Source organism: Mastomys coucha, unplaced genomic scaffold (genome assembly GCF_008632895.1).
Source record: "Mastomys coucha isolate ucsf_1 unplaced genomic scaffold, UCSF_Mcou_1 pScaffold8, whole genome shotgun sequence".
Classification (NCBI taxonomy): domain Eukaryota; kingdom Metazoa; phylum Chordata; class Mammalia; order Rodentia; family Muridae; genus Mastomys; species Mastomys coucha.
In genome coordinates this window covers 65,465,518-65,493,211 of record NW_022196914.1, presented here as the reverse complement: position 1 = coordinate 65,493,211, position 27,694 = coordinate 65,465,518, and the positions used below count along the sequence as shown (strand labels likewise).

At 41.5% G+C, this 27,694-nt stretch overlaps 1 protein-coding gene across 1 annotated transcript in view; it reads left to right on the top strand.

Moving 5' to 3' along the window:
* The first annotated feature begins 15,471 nt into the window (after positions 1-15,471).
* Positions 15,472-27,694, top strand: part of Rgs7bp (regulator of G protein signaling 7 binding protein) — a 103,110-nt gene continuing 90,887 nt past the window's right edge. Inside the window, exons 1-2 of the mRNA XM_031360082.1 lie at positions 15,472-16,349; positions 17,258-17,424. Coding sequence (XP_031215942.1) covers positions 16,185-16,349; positions 17,258-17,424 — 332 coding nt within the window. The 5' untranslated portion in view covers positions 15,472-16,184. The remainder of the gene's footprint in view (positions 16,350-17,257; positions 17,425-27,694) is intronic.

Here is a 27,694-nt window from a genome sequence, read left to right as displayed (position 1 = left end):
CATGTTTGGAAAAGAAGGGAAGAAACAAAGAAAAAGTGAAGACAAATGTTACTTTCATAAGAATTTATAATTATGGGAGGAAAAGATATTAATGAGATAAAGTGATTCCATGTACAAATTAATGGAAATGTACTAACTTTTTTTTTTTAACCAGAAAGGTCTTGAACAATCTTCCCAAGAATTGTTTAAAGAAACACTGACCAAAAAAAAAAAAGAATCTAGAATTAATGTTTAGGTCTTACCAGACATGGTGGTCTGGTCATAGCTTTTGGAAAGCTGAGAAAGAAGGATTGTGAGTTCACTGTCAGTTTCTCCCCAAAATGGGTTTTAAATGTTTAGGTCTTTAGAAGATGCAACTAAAACTATTTGTTGAATTAAATAAAGGGTTATAAAGCAATGCTAGCAGCTGGCATTGAAGTGGGGTTGGAACTCTTGAGCTTTAGTTATTGAAATTCTGATCCAACAGAGGGTGTGGAGAAAGGTTCAGAATCACACACTCAGGTGCCGGCTCAGAAACTGGCTTGTGCATTTTCTTTGAAGCTGGTTCTGTATATTGATCCTACAGCTTTTCTTGCTAACCTGTTCCAGCCTCAAGCAAATGTAGTCAGTGAATTCATCTTTATGTGTAGTTAAAAGACTGGGAGACAAACAAGTTAAAAAATAAAAATAAGAAATGGTTTGTCATCCTCCTCCCAAAATGGAGGTGCCCTATCTTAAACTCTGAGAGCAAAAGGGAGACATCTAGCGTGGGAGAGTCCTCTTAACGCCACGGTGGGGAGAGCTTTGGCTCCCTGAGGACACTGAGGGCAAGGGGGCCCTTCTTAGAGACTTGTTATGTATTAGACTAGGACTTCGATTGGCTTGCTCTGTCCTCTCACCGCTTCTGTGGAAGTCCGAAGAAGTTATCTGATGCCTCTGTTTTGGACTTCTGGCAGAAACAGAGAATGTCTACTTTCAGCCTGGCAGCAAATGTAGTCTCAGGACCACTCTCCAGTTGCCAGTTCTCAAATCTGTTATATGTGACATAGTAATTGAGGCCACTATCTTCATCATGGTAACTACTCTTCATCTTCAAATGTTCATGTCAAGTCAGGCTGCAGATTCCAGCAAAAGGAGCTCAGTACCTTTGCCCTTCTTTAAGAATGTGCACAGTAGTAGAGGCACCCACCTTTAACCTCAGCACTTGGGAGGCAGAGGCAGACAGATTTCTGAGTTCAAAGCCAGCCTGGTCTACAGAGTGAGCTCCAGGACAGCCAGAACTATACAAAAAAATAAATAAATAAAAAGAATGTGCACAGTACTTTTTGTTCTTTCCATACACATGAGTCAGTTTCTATAACAAAGCCTCTCATATTAACCCAGATGAAGTAACTTTGGTATAACTTCATAGCATGTATAACTTATACCTCTAGCGTCTACTTGCAACTTTTTAAAAATTCTTTTCTTTTTATTTATTTATTTTAAACTCCAGATTTTATTCCTCTCCCGGTCCATCACCCCCATACCATATCCCATACCTCCTCCCCACCCCCTGTCTCCACGAGGATGTCCCCACCCCAACTCCCATCCCACCAGACCTCTAAACTCCCTGGGGCCTCCAGTCACTTGAGAGTTAGGTGTATCTTCTCTGACTAAACCCAGACCCAGCAGTCCTCTACAGTATGTATGTTGGGGACCTCATATCAGCTGGTGTATGCTGCCTGGTTGGTGGCTCAGTGTCTGAGATCTCAGGGGTCCAGGTTAATTGAGCCTGCTGGTCCTCCTACAGGGTTGCCCTCCACCTCAGCTTCTTCCAGCTTTCCCCTAATTCAACAACAGGGGCCAGCAGCTTCTGTCCATTGGTTGGGTGTAATTATCTGCATCTGACTCTTTCAGCTGTTTGTTGGGTCTTTCGGAGGGCAGTCACGATAGCTCCCTTTTTGTGAGTGCTCCATAGCCTCAGTAATAGTGTCATATCTTGGGGCCTCCCCTTGAGCTGGATCCCACTTTAGGCCTGTCACTGGACCTTCTTTTCCTCAGGCTCCACTCCATATCCATCCCTGCAGTTCTTTCAGACAGGAACAATGGGTCAGAGTTTTAACTGTGGGATGGCAACCCCATTCCTCACTTGATGCGCTGCCTTTCTGCTGGTGGTAGGCTCTATACGTTCCCTCTCCCCCATGTAGGGTATTTCAACTAAGGTCCCTCCCTTTGAGTGCAGAGAGTCCGGTCTCTGGTATACTCTGGAAGGTCTCCCCAACATACTACCCCCCAACGTTTTCATTCTTTCTGCTGGCCCTCGGGGATTTCAGCTCTTTTCCCCCACCCAATAGCCAATTATGTTCCTCTCTCTGCCCCCCCCATCCCTTTTCCCTCCCAGGTTCCTCCCTCCCCTCTTGTGGTTGCTTTCTTCTCCCTCCCAAGTGGGACAGAAGTATCCTCACTTGGGCCCCTCAGCTTGTTGACCTTTTTGAGTTCTGTGGGTTGTATCTTGGGTATTCGGCACTTTTTATTGGCTAATATCCACTTATTAGTGAGTACATACCATGCATATCTTTTGGGTCTGAGTTACCTCACTCAGGATGATATTTTCTAGTTCCATCCATTTTCCTGCAAAATTCAGGATGTCCTCATTCTTAATAGCTGAATAGTATTCCATTACGTAAATGGACCACATGTTCCACTATGTTCACAGCAGCCTAGTTTGTGATAGCCAGAAGCTGGAAACAACCCAGATGTCTCACGACAAAGAATGGATACAGAAAATGTGGTTCACTTACACAATGGAATACTACTCAGCTATTAAGAATGAGGACATCCTGAGTTTTGCAGACAAACGGATAGAAGTAGAAAATATTTGCAACTTTTAAAATCAAATGGCTGCTTTAGTAATCAATGTCGATTTTATGATCTGAATGAAAGATACAAAATATTCTTTATATGGCAATATTAACAAGAGAAAAATGTAATTATATGCTGTTGATTAAGTTTAAGAAAGAAAGCAAAATGGGTAAGAGAAGTAAAGATTAATAAACAGAAATGATCATAAGGAGGTGCTTCTGGCTTATCAATGTTTAGCTACATTTTTTGTACATTTAAAAAAATAACTTCTTTTTATCCATTTAAATTTCAAGTTACTTTATAATTATAATTGCAATGAAAATAATATTACAGATAATCCATGTAAACTGGTATTTCTACATAGCTTGAGGAAATAACTGAATCTGACCCAGTCCATGGATATGTTAAAGAATCACAAATTAATATTGGTAGAAAATAGATAATTCTTCATGGTAAGGCTAAAGTAGATTATAGTGAATATCAATGCTAAACGGTATTTTTTGTGTGATAAATGCAGGTTATCATTGATAAATATTAACTGATATCTGCCATTTTCAGGTTACTAGGTTATACGATATGAACTCAAGAAATTAGTTGTGTTTCCCACTTCTGGAGTCATGAGACAGACATCAAATTAAGATGAAACTTTTTAGTGTCATAATGCATGCCTCACCCTGAAGCACAATAAACTAAGACTATGGTGAGAAGAACTGGCCTTAAAGACTGTCTTACTGCTGCTTCTGAAGACACTGGGCAAATTTGGTCCAAATGCCCATCTCATCCTCTTGGAGATTGTTTTGTTTAGGAGTTTCAAAATCACTGCTCTTGTTACCAGAACTAATTATTCAGGAGATGTTGGTCAAAGGATACAAAATTTAGTTAGGAATCAATTCAAGATATAGATTTATACTTATATTGACTACAATTAATAACAATATATTTTTAAAGAGTATATTTTAATAATTATTTTTATTTTTTAAGAATTACAAAGTTTGCTCATATTCACTCTCCACTCTTCTCAGATCTACCCTTACTTCCTCCCCATCCCCCACTTGATGACCTTTTTTAAAATAGCTCAGTTCAGTGGGTGTGGCACCCTCACCTGAGTCCCTCAGTTAGGGATGGGGGCCCATGGAGCCCTCTCTGCTCCATATTAGAATGTTGTTTTTCTTGATCTTGTGCAGGTCTTATATAGGCAGCAATTGCTGCTGTGATGTCATGAATTTAGTCTTCCTGTCATGTCCAGTTTTCCCTGACCTCTGGCTCTTACGTACAGCCTTCCTCCTCCCTCTTTCTTGACGGACTGCGAGCCTCTGTGTGTGTGTGTGTCTGTCTGTGTGTGTGTGTCTGTGAGGGAAAGAGGGGGGGGGGAGGGAGGGAGGAGAGAGAAAGCAAGATGCAGATGTTCCATTTGTGGCTGAGGACCCCACTGACATTTATTCTCTGCCCTTTGATCTGTTGTTTCTTTATTTAACAGCTGTCCATTACACGAAGAGAATTCTTTAATGAGGTTTGAGAGCTGTACAAATCCACGGGTATAAAGATATTAATTTATGGGTCAACTTCAAACGTACATTTATCAGAGTAATAGCGTTAGGTTCACCTCTGGGGCCTGTGAACTCCCAACCATGGGTTCTTAGACAGATTTACAGTATAAGGCACATATTTCCTCCTGAGGAGCCAGCCTCAAATCTAATCAGAAAATGGTTGGCTTCCCTTTAATATTCCTGTTACTACTGTACACATGGGCAGAGCCTGCCACACTGGTTATTATTGTAATTCACATGGTTATTTGTGGATATATTTGTTAGTGATTCCTCTGACCTCCTGAAGCCTACAGAGCACTTTTTGGTACTAAGAAAGAAAGCAGATTTTTAAACTTTCTTACTGAACAACAATAGGAAGAATCTGAGACAATATTTATATTAATTATTTGGTTTAGGAATTTTATGGTGTTAAATCATCACATTATACTTTTTAGAAATATATAACTTTTAGGATGGAGGATGGAGAGAAATCAGTAGTGTAGACACTGGCAAGTTGCCCATATTCCTATAAGCAATGCTCTCATAAACCCTAATGAACACATAATTGACACATCTCTCTCTCTCTCTCTTTCTCTCTCTCTCTCTCTCTCTCTCTCACACACACACACACACACACACATACACAGAGAGAGAGAGAGAGAGAGAGAGAGAGAGAGAGAGAGAGGGAGACAATGAACCACATAAGAATAAGAGGAGAGGAACAGGAGAAAGTAATGAGGGTGAATATGGTTGAAATAGAGAATGCATACTTGAAAATGTCATAACAAAACCCATTGTTGTATAGAATACAGAACATTTTTAAATGATCTATGAAATTCTAAGTCTGTACTACTTGAATACTATTTTCTTTTCATTTTAACAAGAGCACTATGGCTATATGAGAGAGCACCATTGGGACAAATGGTTTACAAGAACTTCCTGTGCTGTTTTTGTAAACTCTCTGCAAATCTAAAATTACTCAAAAATAGAAGTCTCCTTGCAAAACAAACACACAAAAGTCCATTTACCTACTATTTGGTAAGTGCTGTGGATACAAAGACAAATGAAACAGGCCTTGCTGAAGAGGACTCCAGTCCCCCAGCCCCCCAAATGGAAATGGTAAACAGCATTATACAGTATCTGTGAGAGGAGTCTATTGGGGGTGAGTCTCTCAGCAGCCAGGAGACAGGGAAGCAGGTTGAGAAGAACTCAGTGAGGTTCTAAGGCCATAGAGGAGTAGATTATGATTTGAAGTGGGGCTTCCATTTTTCCATATGAATCTAACAATCAGAAAAAAATAATTGAAGCAGAAATTCAGTGATGCAGACCATGCCAATTACTTTTAGGAACATCAAACATTTATAATGCAATGACCTCATTGGTGTACAAATCTATCCACTCCAAGCTTAAAGTTTTGGTCAACTACACTGGTTTTAGGTCTAGAGTATTTTATGGTACAACCAGTTTTAGAAGAGACTGTTTGGGAGTTCTGAGTAGAGCTGGGTCGGCTTGTGACATCACACTGACTTACATGACTGTGGACTGAAGAAGAGGAAGGCCCTTATCTTGTTACTGAATAAGTAGTGGATCAGCATGACGTGAGTGCTTCAAGGAGGGAGGTATCAAGTTGTTAAAATTGCAAAAATAGAATAGGGAAATTTGAGGTGTTCTGAAGAGTGGAGGTTGGCCTTAGACGAGGAGAGAATAAAGAAAACATTCAAGGTGAGGGAATTGGGAAGTACCACAGCACAAGAGGAGGGTTTGAATACACACAGTGTGTGGGGGGACAGCAAATGTATTGGTTGGCTGGACTGGACAGTTTACATAATCAAAGAACAGTCCAGGAGATGGTAAAAGTGTTTTGGAGCCAGTTTGCAATTGATCTTGAAATAGCAGGCCAAGTGTTTTGGACTGCTTCTCTAAACAATAGAAAAAAAAATTGATTGGAAATTTTAGAAGTGGAAATTTAGCAATATTTTGAAAAGCACCATGTGTGGAATGGAGAAAGTAGAGTTTAGAGTGGGAAAGACTGTTGCCCTAACAGAAAGGAAGCTGGAATAGAGAAAGAAAGAAAAAAGAAAGGAAGAAAGGAAGAAAGAAAGAAAGAAAGAAAGAAAGAAAGAAAGAAAGAAAGAAAGAAGGAGGGAGGAAGGAAGGAAGAAAGGAAGGAAGGAAGAAAGGAAGGAAGAAGGCAGACAGACAGACAGAGAAAAAGGAAATGTATATAGGAGGTGGTGGAGACTTTTCAAAGGAAGACTTGTCAGGGCTTTGATGGGGAAAGAAAGCACTTGTGAAGGTTTAAGCACTTTTATATTTAGGAGGCTGAGTTTCATCCACAATATCTAAATCCAGAGAGATGGTAGGGTAGGAAGAAACTTAGCTGAGTGTAGATAGATTGATATGGTGTGACGGTGAGACTTCTGACTATACAGGACACATCAGAAATATTAGGAGAGGCGAGGCTCAAAACTGAGCATCTGGGAATCTTTTCGGTGGAAGTGATGGTGTAAGCCTTCTTCAGGAGACTGTGGAGAGTAGCAGTTCTCTGAGCCACCGAGCAGTGCTGTCACAGATGTATGGTGGAGAGTAGCAGTTCTCTGAGGCACCGAGCAGTGCTGTCACAAATGTATGGTGGTTCTGCTGCTTCTCAACTTCTTTCACTGTAGGAACTGCCTTGCTTCCTTTGTGGAACTCTGGTCAGGGGGAATACAGATATGGAGGGCCACTTTGAACACAAGAGAGAACAGCCTGAACAGAGTGTGGACAATCAAGGCCGTCATCTCCTCCATGAATAAGTATCCACTTATTGTTTAGCATGCAGACTAAGATTAAGAGGCCCTAACTCCTTACTCTGGAATTAATAACAAGGTAAATGGGAGGACCCAGAAAGGGCTTTATGTACACAATAGAGAGAGAGCCCGCTTGGCAATGAAGCCAAAGGTAGCAGTCACAGGGTTCCAATGACATCACGCTGTTTGAATTCTTCAAACAGGACCTTCTTGAATTTACTCCTTTTAAACAATTTCCACATACCATCAATATCAACCAACCAGACCCCCCAGCTCCCAAAGCTACCAGAAACTAAACCACGAACCAAAGAGTACACATAGGGGGGCCTACGGCTCCAGCTGGATATGTAGCAGAGGATGGCCTTAGCAGGCATCACTGGAAGGGAAGCCCCTTGGTCCTATGGAGGCTCAATGCCACATACCATCAAAGCATATGAAGGCTGAGCTGGAGAACGAATGAACCATGGCTATAGCTACCGGGTAAAAACAGGTTGAGTCATCTTGTACATCCAGCTATCTGGTCATCTTTAAAGAAAAGGATGTGTTTATTTTTATTTTATGTGTATGGGTGTTTTTGTCTACATGTATGTTTGTACACCATGTTCATATAGTGCTCAGGGGTCCAGGAGAGGGTGGTGGATTCTCTGGAGCTGCCATATGGGTCCTGGGAACCAAATGTGGTCCTCTGTAAGAGCAGAAAGTGCTCTTAACTTCTGGGCCATCTCTCCAGCCCAGCCTGTCTAGGTTTATGCTGATGGGACTGTTCAGTGTCTTGAGAATAGATGACATTAACTGCATAGACTACAAAATTATGCAGAACTGTAACTAATGTAGTGAGAAACAAATAAAGACAGAGTGGTTGGATTCTAAAATTTCAGTTGATGTGTTTCATTGTAAGTAGTTGGGTTTCATAGCTAAGTTATACTTATGTCAAAGCATCTAATAGGAAAAAAGTTTTTTTTCCACAAACAGGTAAACTAGAGATAAACCCCTGTTCTATTAACCAAAGTATTTTATAGTGTAAATGGCTAGAATAAGTTTAATTTTGCTAAGGAAAGTATAAGAAAGGAAAATTACAGTTCAATATCACTTTTAAGTATATGTATCAAAACTCTAAACAAAGCACAATGACAATCTATGTAGGGAAATAGTACTATAGCATTACCAATCTGGGTTTGTACCTTGTATGACAGGTAGATTGTTTTAGAGCCACAATCTTGCTGTGGCTGGCTAGCATAGAACTGGCTATGTAGACCAGGCTTGCCTTGAATTTATTTTGAGATAACATGCTGGCCTCTTGGTTTTTATTCCTTCCTTCCTTCCATTCTTTTCAGTGTGTGTCACCTTCCAATTTATCTTCCCAGGTCAGTCTCGAATTTGTAATCCTCCTGCATCAGTTTCCTGTGTGTTAGTTAATATTGCAACATGCACGACAATGCTTATCATTAAAGGTTAAATCAATGTAAGAAAGAAATCATTTTTCATATTATCAGTAAGAATTGCAGAATAGTTTTTTTAAATCCTCTTTTTTTGTCATACTAGGAATCAAACTCAGAATCTGACATCAGTTAGAGAAGTCCTGTACCACTGTGTTATAACTCTAGCCCTGGCTTTATGGAATAAAATTACTGGTGACATTGATAGCAATTAAATATAAACAGTTTATGAGTTAGTCAAGAAGAAAAAAAATGCCAGTCCTTATAAAAGGCATCTACTGAATATTAGAGGACACATTATCTATAATGATGAAACACCAAAGACATTACTTTAAGATGTATAAAACTACAAACAAGCGTGCCTGCTGCTACTTGCATGAATAATACATTTGAGATGCTAGCCAGTGTGATACTAAAATAAGGCACATGGAGTAGATATGGGAAAAGAATCAGTGTATGTATGCACTTGTGTCATCTAGAAATAGAATTAAAGGTAAAAGAAGTAGAGTTAAAATTAGAAGGAAATAAATCATTATCATTATAATCTTGGTACCTTAGAAGGACCCAGAGGTAGCATCTAACTGTTCTCCATGTCTTCGTTTCCTTATGAAGGTTTGTGCCACATGAAACTATAGAAAATGTATTTAGCATGTGTTTTTCCTATGACTGTTTATATGGCAATGTACTCAGCTTTTTCAGGACCATAAGAAGATAAAAATGGGAATAGGAAAGACTGTAGGTCAGAGCTAGACATAAATCTCAGGGAGAATTGCCGGTGGGCTTTTAATGTTTCCATGAGAGATTGAAATTCCTGTTAACTTAGCTAGTTCAGATTTCTCTCCTAGTCAGACATGTTTGCAAAGTAATGCTCTGACCTTAAAAACCAAAACAAAACCAAAAAAAAAAAAAAAAAAAAAAAAAAAAAAAAAAAAAAAAAAAAAAAAAAAAAAAAACTCTTAAATGTCTTAGTTGTTCTTAGGAACACAGGGGTATGTCTATTCCACTTGACTTATTATATAGCTTAATAACTGGCTTCATTATGCTTTTTTTTCTTTCTTCTGATGTATGATATCGCTCACTGCCAAATTAATTTTCTTTAAATAACATTGGTCTCTTATTAATTTACTTAGTTGAAAAATGGCAATGGTCCTCTTTTGCCATGAACTCTCCTAACCTGGTGTCAGGATCAAACTGTTCTGATCTGAAAGTTCTTACTGCCAACCAATTCCCTCCCTTCTGTCCATTACATTTCCCAGTCATCAATTGCTCGGCACTCCGAAGCTCAGCCTTCAAGAACTTGTCAGCAGACACGTGGAAGGTCAATAGTAGAAGAAACATTAGCCCTTTGGGTATATCACTTTTCCCAGTGTGGCCTCAAATCATGTGAATTCTTGTCATCCAAAGTAAATTATTATAGTTTCTTTGCTCCTTAAATCAAGGGAGGCAGACTATTTATCCCGCTCTGGGGGCCTCACTCACAACACTTCCACATGAGCCTCCCATTATATTTTTACTCAGATAGTGCCTCTTGTGCTAAGCCACTCTCTGCTATTAGATGCCACCTCCAAAAAGGCCTCCCACTCTCAACTGTCCAGATCCTACCCATTCTTTGATAACTATCTAGGGTTGCCTTTTCTATTGACATCATCCAGAGAGCGAGCCTATCTCTAAATCCCTACAGTATTTATATATAACAGAATGTTATACATTTTCTTGTTCTTGGTGGCTTCATGTATTTGTCTCCTCTTTCAAGCATAAGCTCCTTAGAAAGAAGAATCTTACCTTACTTTCATTTTCTTTTATATGTCTATAATTCCTTGATCATACTGAACATTCAATAAGTATTACAAAGTGAATTACATAGAGGTATCCTTTACCTTTGAATAATGGCTCTTTAAGTATTCTATTAGCCCAGTCTCCTGATTGGCCATGATAGCATCTCCAATCCAACTTACTTCATTTAAAATGCCTTCTTGTTGTTCAGCTAGCTGAAGCAATAATATAATTTAACCTATGTAGTGCTAGATCTACACACTTAGACCATATTTTAGCAATACATCTTTGTCTACCTCTCCCTTGGTTAAATATGAGGCAGTATGGAACCATGAGTGACAATGGTAGCCACCAGCAATTATTTTGTATTTTCCCTGGTTTTAGTAGAAATAAACCACTTATTATGTAACTTATTCAATAAATTCTTCATAATGACAATATCAGATCATCAAGCACCACTAAAAAATAGTAATAATGTGATTATTCCCTACATATCTCCCTAGCTTCTAGAAATCACCTCTGCCCCTATCACAGGTCTTTCCATTTCACCCCCTTTGACCTATATTTTGACCTTTGACCTCCAGGTAAAAACCTGCCTTTGGCATCTCTTTCCATTAAAGGCCAGGCTAGCTCATAGCTCTCTCCTCCCATGGTTCTCTAAAGCACCAATCAGAAGAAATGGTACCATTTCTAGAAATGTACCAGTTGTTCATGCTCGTTCTAAGCTAATGCTCTCTGATAGCCTTCTGTTTTGGATTTCAAGTCAAAATGAATTCTCTTAAGCTATAAGAGAAAGAGGATGTGCAATATAAGGTGTGTCTTATGTTGAGGTGAGTCTATGAGGTGACCTTTGTCAAAGCCTTATACACTGTAGGGAACTCATCATCAGAGAGGTGTCCAACCTGAGTTTAGGTAAATAGAAAATGTGTCTCTCTTGCTGAGATTTTCAACTGCACTTTACCCTTCTACTTGGAAGTCAGACAGCCCCAGGAATATACATTCATGCTGTTTTGAGTGTGGGGGAAGGTGAGGGAAGTAAGCCTTCCTGCTGTTATTCTGATTACAACATTTGTAGCTGGGAGAGACAGCTCTGGAATTGATGTTATTTTCCCCCCTTTCAGGAGAAAGTCTTGTATCAGGGAAAGACAAGGGAGCACAGGCAAGGGATAATTTCTGCTTAATCCCCAGCAGGTGTGCAAGTCTGTAGTCCTTAAGATATGGCATGGCAGTTGACTCTTTTGTGCCTTGTTTTCCCCTTGTCCCCACCTCCTGCATGGAAACAGGGTAACAAAATTATGTCACTTTTTTTTTTAATTTGCTGAAAATATTTCTAGGCAGGATAGGGAGGGTAGAAACCAGATGGCTGTAGCTGGAGTAGAAAGATACTACTGAGGAGCTTTAAGTACTCAACTCTGGTGGAAGTCTCTATTTTCTTGCAAAGAAAGGGGATGAGATTCCAGAAGATTGGCAAACATTACCAGCACACAGAGTCAGTGCCATGTTCTCTATCCACAAATCAGTAACGCCAGTCCCTATTCTTTTACTCTCCTCTATTCTTTCAGCCATGTATTGCAACAGAGTATCTTCAATGTGGCGAGTGGAGAGATTGGTATGAGGATAACTTAATGGCAGCAAGTGGGGTTTACTTAAGGAATTCACAAATGAGCATTACCCAAGTCATTTCAGAGTTCCTTGGTCTCTCCATTGCCCCATTCCTCACCATCTACAACTTCATCAACCTATAAGTCCCAATTATGTGCTGTAGCTATTCTTCAGACCACCCTCCCTCCCTACACACATGAAACAGAGAGCACACTGAGACTTCAAAGAGAGGAAGAGTCCAAGAGCTAGCTGAAGGATAATTTATTATCTTCTTGAATTTGGGAAGAGATAGGCTACAAGCGAGCCCTTTTACATTGAGCTGCCTGAGACAGCAGTACACAGAGAAGGGGAAGAAGAATTGGGAGGTCCTTCCTCTAGTATCTGTGGCAAAAAACAAAAAGTGTTGTCTTCTGTGGAATAAGAAGAAGATGAACTTGGATATTTATTCAGATCTCTAGTAGGTTTTGGTTTTCCTCCACAGCCAAATAAATAATGTCTTTTCCAATACCACTCCATCACACTGAAAACAATTCAAATTCATCAATGGTATGATATCAAATACCTGGAGTTGACCCTAGATTCAACAGGTATAAGGGCTTCATTCCTCAAGACTGTCAGTAGAAAGTGCTGGGTGGATAGGTTACCCACTCTTCTGCCCAAGTGGGACATGAACTCAGAAATTCCCACAAGTCTTCCTCTCGGATAGAAATTTTATGACAAGAACTCACAGAACCCAGGGACACTTTTCAGTTATTGCCCTTTTATTAAAATAAAGCATATGTCATCCAGAGACACCAAACAGAAGAGAGACACACACATTTGGAGTCAGGGAAATGGCTCAGCAAGTAAAGATATCTGTCATCATGCCTGAGAACCTGAAGTCCATCTTGGAACCCACATGGTGGAAGGAGAAAAGAAATGACTCCTACAGATGTCACTGACCTCGGTATGCACTCTGCACCTTGCTCTCCTCATAAATAAATAGAAATAAATTAAAATTTTCAACAATCTTTAGTGTTATTCAAGATAACTTGAGACCTTTGAAAAGTCCATATGAAAACCTATTCCCTAAAATATATGCAAGCCTTTTTCATTCAGGTACACAGGCTGTCTTTCCCCAAAAGCAAATTTCAAGAGATCATCATTGGACATGGATAAGAAAAGAGCTTTCACAGGCTGTGTCTAGGAGTAGCGGGGTTTCCAAATGGGGGGATCTGGCAGGCAAATAGGTAGGGTACACAGGCAGAACATAAGCATAACAAGTTGATCATAACAACCTCATGCCAATAAACAAAGACATGGTTACAGGGTGGTCATAACAACACACACACACAAAATAGGTGGTCACAATAACCTTTTGAAACAAAAAGCATGGTTGCTATCTCCTGAAACAGCAATACAGAACCATTTTGTAGTTAAGGTTACAGGTAGGGCATAGCCCAACCCTTGAGAAACAAATTTAATCATAAATAGGAATGAAACTAGTTTGTCTTTACTATAAAAATGGCTTTCAAAATGAATGTGGAGGGCAGGCTGGTTAGTCATTCCTTTTTGCAGTAGATATCAGTTAAACACAGAAACCTACCACTGGTCACTAAGCAAAGAATAAGAGACCACAGAGTGTTTCATCCTAAATGGGACATCTGTATCGCATACCCTCGTCTCCAAGGCTAAGGGATCGTGGGGGGGGGGGGGGGGGGGGGGGGGGGATGAAAGTATGATAAGGGCCAGAGACAGTGGATTAATTCAAGGCAACAGTGTGTTCCAGAAACAGCAGCACAGTTCTACATACGAACTCACAGCAGTTGTAGTAGCGTGAACAAGACCTTAGCAAGGCTAACCTAGTCTAAAACTCTCCGTGGACAGGGAAGGGGATCCTAAAGCTCTACCCCTAGCTAAAGATCTACTGATACTAGGTGGTTTCTGATAAGCTTCTTCAAGGATGCAGCCCCCAAGAGTCTACCAGAGATGGCCCAGAGATGATCCAGAGATGGCCCTATACACACAGGGCAGCACTAAGTGGTCTCAGTGGGTTTAAAAAGAAAAAAAGAAAGAACACATAAAATTGTGGGAGGGCATAGTAATGCAGGATAGCACAGGAACTAGAGAAGAGGCAATTGAGGAATGTTATACGCATGTGTGTAATTCTGAATCAATACGTACACGTGTGTTAGAAGAGCAAGGTAGAAGACGCTGCTTTTACGTCCTGTCCTGGCTGGGCATGCCATCCTTCCTGTTGGCACCTGGATGTTGTTCCCAATGTGGAAATTTGAGGAGACACCTGGATGAGCGGTTACTCACAGGTTTCTTGACATAACTCCGTAAAGAAATAGTTACTGACGGTGAACTCCCTTCAGCCCTCTCCCTTTTCTGGAAGCTGGGAGTAAGGCAGAAAGTCCTAAGCAATTTAAGGATTGGTCTTTGTTGCAACAAGACAGACCCACTACCCCTTTCACTCAGACAGTACAATGGTTTTTAGAAGGGCTGTGTCAGGACCAGAGACAACAGTCTAATATGCTTCTTTATTACCCCACACTACCTCAATGTGTTTACCTGACCATTAAAAGAAAAACTAACAGAGGCCATGGAGCTGGGGGTGGGTTTACATAGAGTTGGAGGGGGTAAAAGGAAGGGTAAAAATTATGCAATTATATTTAAATTTCAAAAAAAGAAAACAATCAAGAGGTACCTCTAATCCCCACTTAAAGTGTTGGCTCCCTGGCTATTGCTGGCTCCCCTTTCTGTGAACTCACCACATTCACCTAAGACATTGACCAAGAACCGCTGATTTGTTTTGCCAGGGTTGCTCAGCACAGAACTGCTTCCACAGGGGAACCAGTTTACCTTAGCACTCCTCTCCTGGAACAAGTGTTCAGGGCATCAGAGTTGAATGAATGGCTTTACCACTCCCACTTCCTTGCAGGAGGGTTTACAAAGTCACTGGTCAGGGAAAAACTGATTGACAAGGGACCTAAGCCCGCCCCTTTCTGAAGATACCTTCCTCTCTTTCCATTGGCTTCTGACTGACCTCCTGCAGGGAGAAAGGGTCATTTTGTGTGGTTCGGAAGGTCTGCTGGCTCTTCCTTTAGTCCTCTGCTGGTAAACTCTTGCAGGTTTGTGTTGCAGAGCCTGCCGAACCCGCCACACAACCACCTGAAGTGGGGTGAAGATCAGTACCAACTTAAGTGAATGCCGCTGTGCCTTCACCTCCTTGCCCCTCCCAGGAACAAAGATCAAACAAAAGCAACTCAGAGAAAGAGAGCTGTCCTTGGACTTTCTCAGGAGAGCTTCCTTTCGAAACAAAATACCCCCCTCCCTCCTATGGTCCCGAAAGTCTCCTCACAGATTATGACGGCCTTAAGCCCCAATCGGTTTATTTGAAATCCATGTTTAGGTCCCAGCATGTGGCAATGTGCTCCACTCTGATGACACTTTTCGTTTCTAATAATAGAGCAGATGAAGTAATATTGCAATTGATGTTCCCGGGAATTTGATTGGATAAGTGCATAAACTGTGGAGGGGAAGGAGATTGTATGGATGGATCACATTAGTATTCCTGTCCTATCAATGTGCGGGGCCACGACCAACGTCAGCCGGACCGAGTCCGTGCGTCTGCCAGTCCCGCCGCGGATTCATCTGGGATCCTCACACAGCCAAGTCCACGGAGACGAGGGATCAAGGCGGCCCGATTAGTGCCAATTGCCTGCTGCGGAACAGCTCGCCCCTTCCAGGTCTGGCGAGCGTGGAGGCGGGGTGGAGAGGCGAGCCGCGCGCCGCTGCGGGAAGACACCGAAGCAAGAGCGACACCCCCTCCCGCCACCCACCCTGCAGCGCAGGCTTCGAACGCCAGCTTCCCCCATCTGAATGGAAACTCGGAGCCGCCCGGCGGCGCGTTCCTCCTCGCTCAGCCTGTCAATCCATGCGGAGAGGAAGGCGGTGCGAGCCCGCGCCAGCAGCGTCCAGCTCCCGGGACAGGGCCGGCTATGCTGCTGAGCAGAACTTGATCGCGCCTCTCCGTCGCTGCTAGCGGAAGCGATGCTGTACCGCACAGGCAGCGCTTCCCCGGTTCTCCTTCAAGCTGAAGGTTACCCACCCGCGCAGCCAGCCGCAACCTTGTGAGCCGCGCGCGCCTCAGGTCCTGGCTCCGGCTGCTCCGCGGCGGTGTGCAGGGGCAACCACCCGGCTGCCCGCGCCGGGGCGCACTGCACCAGCAGCTTCGGCTTCGTGGATGTGTATGCATGAGTTCTGCACCGAATGGGCGCAAAAAGCGCCCCAGCCGGTCCACCCGCTCCTCGATCTTCCAGATCAGCAAGCCTCCGTTGCAGAGCGGGGATTGGGAGCGCAGGGGCAGCGGCTCCGAAGGCGCCCACAAAACCCAAAGAGCCCTGGACGACTGCAAGATGGTGGGTGAAAACTACACCTTTTTTTTTTTTTTTTTTTTTTGGAGGGGGTGGGGGAAATCGTGTATCTTAATCGTTTGCTTGAGTGCCAGCCACTCCCCACCCTCAGCCTCCCCTTGCCGATCACGTGGATGATGTACTATTTTTAAATCTGCACTCCCCCAGATGCTGGGTGACACCCAGGTCGAAATGGCCCTGCTGAAACAAGAGTCATGGGGTCTGGATCCTGGGAGGCAGAGGCTATAGGTGATGCCTCCACCCCCGGAAGAATGGTAGATGCGGGTGAAAGAGGATGAAGTGACTGGCTCACCAAGGGAGAGTGGGTGGGGGTGCTGGGTTGTGGTGACACAGTAACAAACAAACCCAAACAGGGCACAGGAGCGCTGCAGAGACTATGAGATGTCCCAGAGCAGAGGACAGGACATGGCCAGTCTTTCTGTTAGGGTCCCAGGCAAAAACGTTCAGTAGTCCGACAAGAGGTAAAAGGTTTGCCTGTTGTGTCCTACTTGTGGCTTGATTTTGTTTGTTTATTTTTTTGTTTGTTTGCTTGTTTTTCTATGCCACTTCATATCCATACACTAGCAGTAGAAGAGAGGACCTATCTCAGAGCCCAGCATCCTTCTCTTGTGGCCTGGGAGTGGCTTGATAGTTCCAAAGATGTTCTTGCTCTTCAGAAACCAAGTCTAAATGTGGGGGCAACTGGGAAGGCAAATGGAGCCTCCATGGCTAGCTTGCAAAGGGAAAATAAACATTTGCCTTGGATAAAGAGACTTTGCCATCCTTGTACCTTAAGCTTTAAACAGCCTAAAGTCCCTTAGCTAGCCCAGAAGTCAGTGAAATCTCTGTTTATAAATACTAAAATAGATAAGTTTCTGATAAGTGTTGGTGAAAGAACCTGGCTTGTTTTCCAGCTTGTCCAAGAGTTTAACACGCAAGTGGCCCTGTACCGAGAATTGGTCATTTCTATTGGGGACGTCTCAGTCAGCTGCCCCTCTCTGCGAGCAGAAATGCACAAGACAAGAACCAAAGGCTGTGAAATGGCCCGTCAGGCACACCAAAAGCTGGCTGCCATCTCAGGGTAGGAGACTCTTGACATTATGTGGTAATTCGTGTACGTGTGCATGGATGCTGACAAAATTCTGTGGTGACCGAGGCTTCAGAAGATTCTCTACAAATCTGAGATTTTTAACCGATCATTCTCAGATGGGTGAGATCATATAGGTTGTATTATGTGAGCTGTGTTATTGGGATGATAGACAGACAGGCAGACAGACAGACAAAAATGCATGCATATGTGTGGTTTTACTCACCAACTGACTTTTTAAAAGTTAACTTTCAGGTAATTAACTGGAATTGGGAGCTTAAATTTTTAGAGAGGGGAATGCCTATGCATTAAAGTTACATTATTCTGTTTGAAGATGATCTTGGAATCTGCTGCTGGACAAAAGGTCTGTGCTAGAGAAAGAAAAATCTTTGCTAAATCTTAGATTTAATAAACTATTTATGCCACGTGATGCATTCCTGTGATCCTGCTTAAAGTCAGTAAAATAAAATCTTGGGTTAAAATTTACATCCTCTTACTAGATGTGAAGAGGAAAATTTGACACAAGTAAAGGTGGGTTTTTTGTCATTTTGTTGTTGCTTTTACACATTGTGTAAAATTTGAGCTAACATCAGCTACATTTATTCCCCACCCCTCATTTTTATATATTTATCCCATTTACGAATTCCCAAACCCATAGAAAGTGCATAAAGGCTGCTTTTCTGGGATTCCATCTATTACATCTGGACCTCAGAATTGAGAAAGGACCAGTGATTTGCCAACAGTTGCTGTTGTCAAACTTGGAAGTTCCAGAGGCATTGTGAGGATCCTTACACAGACACTAAACACTTCATGCACTCTTGATCTAGCCTTTATCCATTTTTAATTTGTGAGTGTGGCTTTATCATAAGACAAATGTAGATAAGTGTACACACCTAATGACGCTGCAGACAGTTCACTTAGAAAATAAAACTAATTTCTCTCTTTCCAATCTTCCATTGTAATAACATACAAAAACACGACTGGGCTATAAAGTTGAGAAAATCATGTTTCTTCTTTTAGTAACTCATTTATATTTGGCAATAGAAATTTTATTTCATGAAAGAGATACATTTTCCTTATTTACTTGGAGTGAGATACCCCAAATATCATGCATTCCTATTTTATTTAGGAGTAAAATTGCGAAGCTTTACCCTTTTCTGTCCTGTTGTATTTAACAGGAAGTAAACTGGAAATGGGAGGGGAGAAGGTATGTGAGGATGTAGCTATAACAAGCACTGAGAAAAGCCAACATAGAGCGTGAGGTGGAGTCATGATGGGTTGAAGCAAAGAAACACTGGCTGGGCAGGAGAGCTTGGAGCTGAAAGTGAGCATCTCTATAAATTAAAGATGAACTCATATCCAGACCCCCTTTTCATCAAAATGAGAATATGTTTCCAATAGAAAGGGAACCTGGAGAAATGAGCAGGCATTCAAGTCAGTTGACTTTGCTGTATCCAAGAGCTGAGTTCTCTGAATGCGTTGGATGGCTGTTGAGATCTGAGGAAGCAAAGTGGGTTGGATTTACTCTGAACTTGGCCACCCTTGGCTGCTTCCTTACCTGTTAATCTGGGGTCAACACTAATGAGGGCAGATTTATAAGAATTGGCAGAGTCGGGCAGTGGTGGCACAAGCCTTTAATACCAGCACTTGGGAGGCAGAGGCAGGTGGATTTCTGAGTTCAAGGCCAGCCTGTTCTACAGAGTGAGTTCCAGGACAGCCAGGGCTATACAGAGAAATCCTGCCTCGAAACACCCCTCTGCCCCCAAAAAAGAATTGGCAGAGAATGACAGTATTCATTGATTTCTGTAAACATAAAACTCCACAATAGCCTAATATATTATTTGATACACACCCCTTTAAATAAATAGTTAAATGCAATTTGATGCTCCTTTTAAGAGGTGACAGTGATATAATTGAAGGAAATCCCTTCAGGATCACACCATCTGGACTCTAATGAAGGAAGGACATGGTTGCTGTCGGCAGAATTGTGCTTCTAATAATGCTTTATTATGTGGCTCTCATTTCAAGCTTGATGTGAAGACTGGTAGAGAGACTGTAAGATTCACTTCACAGCTTGAAGCAGGGAGTGAGACATATACAAATTGCTGAGCAAAGTATAGATGCTGAGTTTACTGAGTGTCTAACTGTTGCCATAACTCAGCTAATTCACAGAACAGTTGCCCAAGAGGACTGTTAGCACCAATCTACAGCTGTACCTCAGTGATGCTGGGGAGTCCTGCAAAGCCTCGGCCACAGACTTGATTGAACCCCACATCTCCTTTCCTCTGAAATTCATACTCTTTTCTGTACATAATGCTGCCATACAACAGGGTGTTTATATATTTTTATTATTGCTAAAATGTGAGTGGACTTTAAAAAAAGAATAAGCTAACTAAAAGAAGTCATAAAATATCACACATTCTATGATTTTTATTTATATTAAGTGTGTTTCCGTCAGAAAAGGCAAATCTATAGAGACAGAAAGTAAATTAATGATTACCTAAGTCTGATATGAATATATAGTATCTCTTTTCGGTATAATAGAAATGTCCCAGACTTGGACAATGGTGATACTTCTAGAACTTTGTGTATTTACTAAAGGTCATTGAACTTCCCTCTAAAAGTTAATGTGTCTGTTAATGTGAGGTACATAAAGGATAACTCAGTAAGTTCTGTCTTTTAAAAGGTTGACACCATCAGTATGATTAACACTTGATTATTTGCTTATATCATTCTTTTTCTACTCACATAGCTTATAATAAAATAATATACACTGTAGGAAAGAACAAAAACCAGAACTTGTTTGATGCCTTTGTCAAGATGCCTGTCCAATAACTATCATCACAATGTTAATGTTCCTCTATTTGAAGGAATACAGAAACAGTGAGGGCAGGACTTCAGACAATAACTGAAGGCCTTTCTTTCTCACAGCACACACCATGTCCATGGTGTCTTCCTAGTCCATGGGCTGAGTTTGGGGCCAGAGGAAGGAGGCATGGTAAAAAGCAGACAGGGACAAGGAACATGAAGCAAGATTGGAAGCAAAAGGACATAAGTAATTTAGAATGACGCCACAAACACTTTATGACTCTCATCCCTGACTAATTGAAGCCTTCTGGGGATGATAGTGTTCTCACTGGCTGGCTCTGGGCAGGAGTCATCTTTACTAACACTGTTTCATACTGTGTTTAGATCAGCAGCTGGCCCAGCATGCTCTTTGCTTTTAAAGTATAAGATTTTTCGGAACTGACCTAGATAGGTGGATGCAAAACCTCCTCTAATAGAAGTATCAAGCTATTATCCCTTTATAACCCAGATCTTTTCCTAAATTGTGTACCCAACGGGCAGAAGGGCTTAAAGATGAATTGAAAAAATGGTCAGCAAATTTCTTCAAATATGAAATATGAAAAACTGTTTTATTAGGCAGTTTAGAATAGCATTACTATGCACTGTTTGGGGTGTTTGTGTACGTGTGTGTATGAGTGTGTGTCTGTGTGTTTGTGTGTGTGTCTGTGTGTATACATGTATGCGTATATGTGTGTATGTATATGTATGTGTGTTTCTGTGTTTGTGTGCATATGTCTGTGTGTGTCCATGTGTGTGCATGTGTGCGTGTATGTGTGTGTCTCTGTGTGTGTACATCTGTGTGTGCATGTGTGTGTATATGTCTGTGTGTATCCATGTATGCATGTGTGTGTGTATATTTGTATGTGTGTGTGTCCATGCACACATATCAGAGGAAGACAACGATCTAGACCCTGTCTCACTGGAATTTCTTTCCAACTGACTTCTGAGACACCTTAAAGAATTCTTGGGGCTCTCGAGCACTTTATATTTGAAGATTCTGAGAGTTAAAAGGGTTAAAGGGACTTTGGATGCAACTGACCACAGTACAAGTGGAGATTTGGGAGCCAGATAGACTTGGGATGTTTAATGTATATTAAAGCTTTTGTAGAATTTATGCTCTGAACCTCATTTACTTCCTTATCTATCAATTCATGGTCAGGCTTAGTCTGGGGCAGTTGAGAAAACTGTGTGAGCTCAGTATATAGAGCAGGAACCATATATCCAGTCTGTCTGGTGGCAGGACCCCATCAGAGGGCACTTTGAGACTACAACTCACTCTCTTTCCCCAGTCCTGGTGCTAATCTCATCAACCAGGCTCCTGTCTTGGAAAGGAAAGAGGGAGGGCGTGCAGAAAGCCAACGCCTTCCAGAAAGCTGCAGGACTGTGTTGTGACTAGTGGGCTGACCAGTAGGGATCATCTCCCAGCACTGTGTCTATGCCATCTGTGTTGGACTCAATCCTCCTCACACCCATACCTTATCGGAATGGCTCTTGGAGAGTCAAAGGGACAAAGGGAGTAGGAAAGATCTTATAAGCAGGTGTGAAAGGTATGGAGTGAGGGACAAGATGGGAGAGAGCATTGGCTCTGAAGTAGATTAGATTTGAATAAACCCCTGCCTTCACTTCGCCTCTTCCTAAGGACACATGTGTAAACCAAGAAACAAATCCCTTCACAATGTGGCACATGGCCGTCTAGTCCTGTGCCTAAGAACACAGGCGTGGGAACCAAACAGTTAGCTCTGCTATTTGCAAATGGTGTGACCCTGGACAAAAGGATTAGGACCCTCTGCCTCACTTTCTTAAGGCAAATAAAGACCAAAGCTCATGGCATTGTGAAGAAACTGACTCCCATATAGCAAGGGCTATTATTATGTGCAGGTCAGTGTTTTTGTAATTATTAAAACACTTGAAAACTCAGATGGTCAAGAAACACTTATTTAAATCTTTATATTAACCCATCAAATAGTTTCTAAATAAATGCTTTAGCTGGAATAAATTTTGTTTGCCCTTCATTCTTACATTACCTTCTGAGGTATTTTCTTATATTGAGAATGCCCCTAGAGAGCCATCTAATGTCCTATTCTTGAACACTTTACGAGTGAAGTGGAGATGTAACAGCTCGAAGGTCAGTGTAGGATGATTTTCTTTATGTAAGTCAGCCTCGATCATTCCTAAGACACAGAGTACTTACAGAACCTTTAAGGTGGTTCTTTAGAGCCTGTATGACATTGAACAGTTCTGCTAAGTTCGCTGCACACCTCAGTGAGAGGTTTGGATGGCTCCTCGGCCTCCTGCCTTTATTAGTCCAGCATCCTCTATTAGCTGATGTAGAAGCATGAACGTTTGTTTATGCAGCTGAGCTATGAAAACTGTAAGCGTTACAGAGGGTTCAGTGATGAAAACCTCAAAGTCATTTCTGGGGATCTGAACAGATACGCCATTCACCAAAAGCATCTTAATTTCCTGGTGGCCTTCTGCTTCAGTGTGCTGGATATCACAGAGAGCCGTGACAGCAGGCTCTGGGAGTTTTCTCTCCAGCCACATTTTCCCCCACAAGTCAGGTTTGCTTCTCCTTCCTCTCGCTGTTTCAGCTCTGTTTGGTGTCTACCGCAGTTTTTGTTTTTTAAATCTCTATTTTCCAGCCCCTCTTCTACCTGATTCTGTTCTATCCTTTTGTTCTGTGTGTTCAGAAATTGGGCTGTGTGAAGGGAAAGAAGTATAAGGGGTGAGAAGAGCAGTTTATTCATAGTGTCCCTTCTGACACCCTGGCTGAGGCAGCAGCAGTTATGTGGGGTAGAGGACTGGTGACGAGCTGGCTGACATGGATGTTCTTCCTACAGCTTTCTCTGAGTCTCACGATGGAGGATGTACTAGGTGGGCTGTGGAAGCCCCAACTGTCAGCCAACCAGATCTGTGGTTGGCAGGTATGCCAGTACATCCACTCTGACCTTTATCTTCCCTGCCTTATGGAGAACTGAACTTTCACTGGCCCAATACTGAAAGACAAGTTATGGGTATGCTGTTCAGGAAGGTAATGACAATGACGGCACCACAGTTCTGAAGCCGATGGTTAGAACTGTAATTTTCAAGTGCCATAGACTAGGTGCTCAAGCAGCAGGAACACGTCATCTCAGAGTTGAGTTGTGGAGGGGAGGAGGCCAAGCTGAACAGTTGAACAAAGTTGGCCAGTGGGAGACTCTACCCACATCTTCCTTAGCTTCTGGTGGCTTGCTAGCAGTCTCTGATGTTCTTTGGTTTCTTGAAGTGAGTCTGCCTTTGCCTTTACTTGGTAGTTCCCTGGGAGTATGACTGCATCTAAATTTCTCCTTTTTGCAAGGACACCAATCATACTGATTAGAAGTCCATCCTAACCAGGAGTCCAGAGTGATCTTAGTTAACTCATTATATCTGCAGGACACTGTTTACCCGAACAGGTCATATTCTGAAGTATTCATGGGTAGAACTTGAATTTATAAATTTGAGGAGGACATAACTAAACACACAGCAAGCATTATGATCCATTGCTTTGTCTAAAGGGGAGGTGGGCAGCGAAGGTAGAGTTTTGTTCAGAACTTTCTATATCCCCTCCACTTTCACAAAATGGCCATCCAACACCAAATGATTTATATTTGCACAGCATGGCTAGCAGTTTTTTTTTATATGACGTAAATGGTGATATATGGCAGTAAATCAAAACACACCCAGAGAGACAATACAGGACAGAGCAGGACAAAGATCACTCAGTGGTCCTTCTATGCAACAACACTCATGTTCTCACATGGGAGGATGAGTAAGCAGTGGTCCCTTAATGATGTTAATATTGTTACTTAGGGACCATAAGCATCATCTCTAGCAAGTGACAAGGGACTGACACACACAAGGTTGAAGAGAGCTCTTGCTTAATTGGTTTGCATGCTTGCTTGCTTGCTTGCTTGATTGATTGATTGATTGATTGATTGCTCTACATGTCTCAGCCCCCCCTCAAACTTTCTGTCTTCCTACCTCAGCCTCCCAAGTTCTGGGTCTATAATCCTGTCCCACCATGTCCTGCTTGAAAGAGACCCTTACTAGCAACTAAACTTAGCATGACAAGTGATCTCCCACTGTTTAAAAAATTTCTCCTTTTTACCTTTTGAACAGATCTAGTGTCATTCACCTTGTTAGAGTCTTCTTAATAAATGTTCCAATTAGAAAGAAAATTGAATCTGAAATGAACTTCAGACAATTTACCATTGCTTCATTATTTAAACAATGAAGTGGTGGAGAAAGAGGTCGTGTTTCTTTCACATCTGTGTCCTGAGTAACAAGTTCAAGGGCGCTATGTGTCTTGTATTTTTATTAAGTTTAAGAGTGTTTTTGAACTCTTATCTCAACTTTAGTGAGCATGAAGAAATTACTCTCTATGTGTGGGGCTTCTATCAGAGTTGACTTATTTTTCTGTTTAAAAAATTAAAACTAATACACTGACTTGAGGAGCATGCTCAAGAAGCAATGCCCGGGCTTACTCCATTATTACAAAAAGCACTGGTCAGTGTTTATTTTAGAGTTACAGGTTAAGGTAATATTTAATTTAGGTTATTACACAAACTGGGCTTGTGGCTTTCTTTCAGATAGTAAATAATCACTAGTCCCTGAGATGACCTTTTAGACTTCTTCTTTAAATCTTTAGCTCTGAAGAGCATGGTTGTGCTGCATACTTGAGAAAGACCAGGACATGGCATGACCATACTGGTAACTCAATTGCCTGATTTTGTATTTCTCTGCTTTGAAAGACAAGATATGTGTGCAAACATATGTCAAGACTAGAGATTGTTATTGGATGTTTCCCTCAACTACTATACACCTTATTTTTAGAAAACAAGGTTTCTTGGTAAACTTGGAGCTGGCTGATTTTTCAGGCTAGCGAGCAAGGCCCAGGATCCCCAGCCTACCCTCCTCTTTGCCAGCATTATAATAGAAATGCTGCACCACCCTTCCCAGCTCTTTACTATGAGTGCTTGAGTTCAAACATGGGCCCTCATTTTTACTGACTTATCCATCTCCCCATGAAATGTGTGTGTGTGTGTGTGTGTGTGTGTGTGTGTGTGTGTGTGTGTGCGTATTTGTGTGTGTTCCAAATAAGAAAAACTACATGAAAAAATTTTGTTGCTTATATACAGTTATATACAGATATAAACATATGTACATTCACACAGCAAACATATTTATGAGATCCGATCTTGTTAAAGAAACTAAGCCTTTAAATTGAATTGTTTTACAAACAAATGTTTCTGACCAATGGGAAACCCTACACATAATCAGATAATTAAAAAAGCCAGGATCAACAGACACTTATTAAACTAAGAATGAACAGTAAGGTCTCATACTAGAAGGCGTCACAACCTAGTGTGTTCTTCAGGTCACTAATTCTGTCTTGAAGTTACCCTTCCCCTCAGCCTCCTGCAGTGAATCATTTTTCAGTGTATGATGAGCCTCCTTTTATCAATGTATCTTATCTGTAACCATTCTGAGCTCAGAAATGCATCTACCTCAACATCACCTGCTCTGTAATATTAACAGTTTTGTGAAGTCACCTGCTCTATGGTATCACGTGCTCTGTGACATCACCTGCTCTGTGATATCACCTGCACTGTGACATCATCTACACTGTGACATTACCTGCTCTGTGATATCACCTGCACTGTGACATCATCTACACTGTGACATCACCTACACTGTGACATCACCTACACTGTGACATCACCTGCTCTGTGACATCACTTGCTCTGTGACATCACCTGCTCTGTGACATCACCTACACTGTGACATCACCTGCTCCTAGCCTCCCAACAGCCTTCCTGCCTTCAGTCCCTCGTCTCTTATCTTCAGCTTATTCACCAGCTCTAGACTAATCCTCCCTAAATGCTCTTCTGATCTTTGTTATTTCTTTGCTTTTAAGACTTCCAAAGATCCCCCATTGCCTAAAGCAGTGTTTTTCAGTTGTGATCCCTGGACCATCCGTATGGAAATCACCTGCCTTCAGGTCTAAAAAAAAAAAAAAAAAAACAATTTAAAGATTCTGGGCACGAAGCCTGGAAGTCCAGACGGTTAACAAGCATCACCATATCCCCTAGAGGCTCTGGAACATACTACACAGAGACCTGCTGGCCTCACACCATGATTCTCGGCCTGGGCTACCCCAGGGGAATCACAGATGCAGCTTTCAACATTTGTAGCTACCGACTTTCATGCCTAGAATTTCTGATTTAGTAGGTGTTAGATGCAGCCTTGGCATTGGATTTGGTGGTAGTAGTAGTAATTGTTGTTGTTGTTGTACTTTTTGTTTTTAGATGTTCTTATAAGAGTATCTGAAGTGATTTTGTTTGCCCCTGCCACACACACACACACACACACACACACACACACAAACACACACACACACACACACACACACAAACCTTCAAAGATTCAAAGAGGAATTTATTTAAAGCCAGCAGGAAAGCCTTAGAATGAGCAATTCAGAATCAGTTGCAGAGGCTCATGAAGCTTCAACTCTACCCTTATTTCTAGTTCATGATGCTCAGTCTCAACTGCATTTTATGATTCAAGACTGTGATCTGAGTCTCAGCCTTGGAAGATCGGGGCATTTAAGGAGGTCGAAACAGTTTCATCTATAACTTCATATAATGGTCATATAGTTCCTGTACATTCTCTCTGCCTGGAAAATTATGCTTTTCCATTCATTTTTTAAATAAAATAAAGATATTACTAATAAAAAAGTCAAATGGAGATCAGAAAATAACTAAATACTGCCTGGCACAGAGCATAACATATTTCCTAGCTTAATATTTTACAACTTGTAAACATTTTTTATCCTGTAGTACATACAACAGGAGAACCATATCCCATCACTCCTCACACACAGTCTCTGCATCAAGAGTTTTGTTCAGCCAAAAGAAAAAGTTGTCACTTTCTGGTGACTTTTCTTAATATCAACATTGTAATTCTCATTCTAGCCTGTCAGACTCCTCCCCACCTCCAAAATTAAGATTTTTCTGCCTTTTAGAAACATAAAATATGTAAAGTTCAGACACCATTTTGAAGGGCAGAAAGTTAGGCAAAGGGCCTTTGAAATAATCTGAGGATAATTTTCACAAGACAGGATATGAAATAAGATAAGGCAGCGAAGAAATATTGGTGATAACACTTTCAAGAAGTTAAAGTTTAGCCAGGCAGTGGTGGTGCATGCTTTTAATCCTAGCACAGAGTCAGGCAGATTTCTGAGTTTGAGTCCAGCCTTGTCTATACAGAGTGCATTCCAGGATATCCAGGGCTATACAGAGAAACCCTGTCTTGAAAAATCAAAAAATAAAAAATAAAAAAAGAAGTTAAAGTTTTTAATACTTTACATGATACTGAGTGAGACTCAGAAACAAAA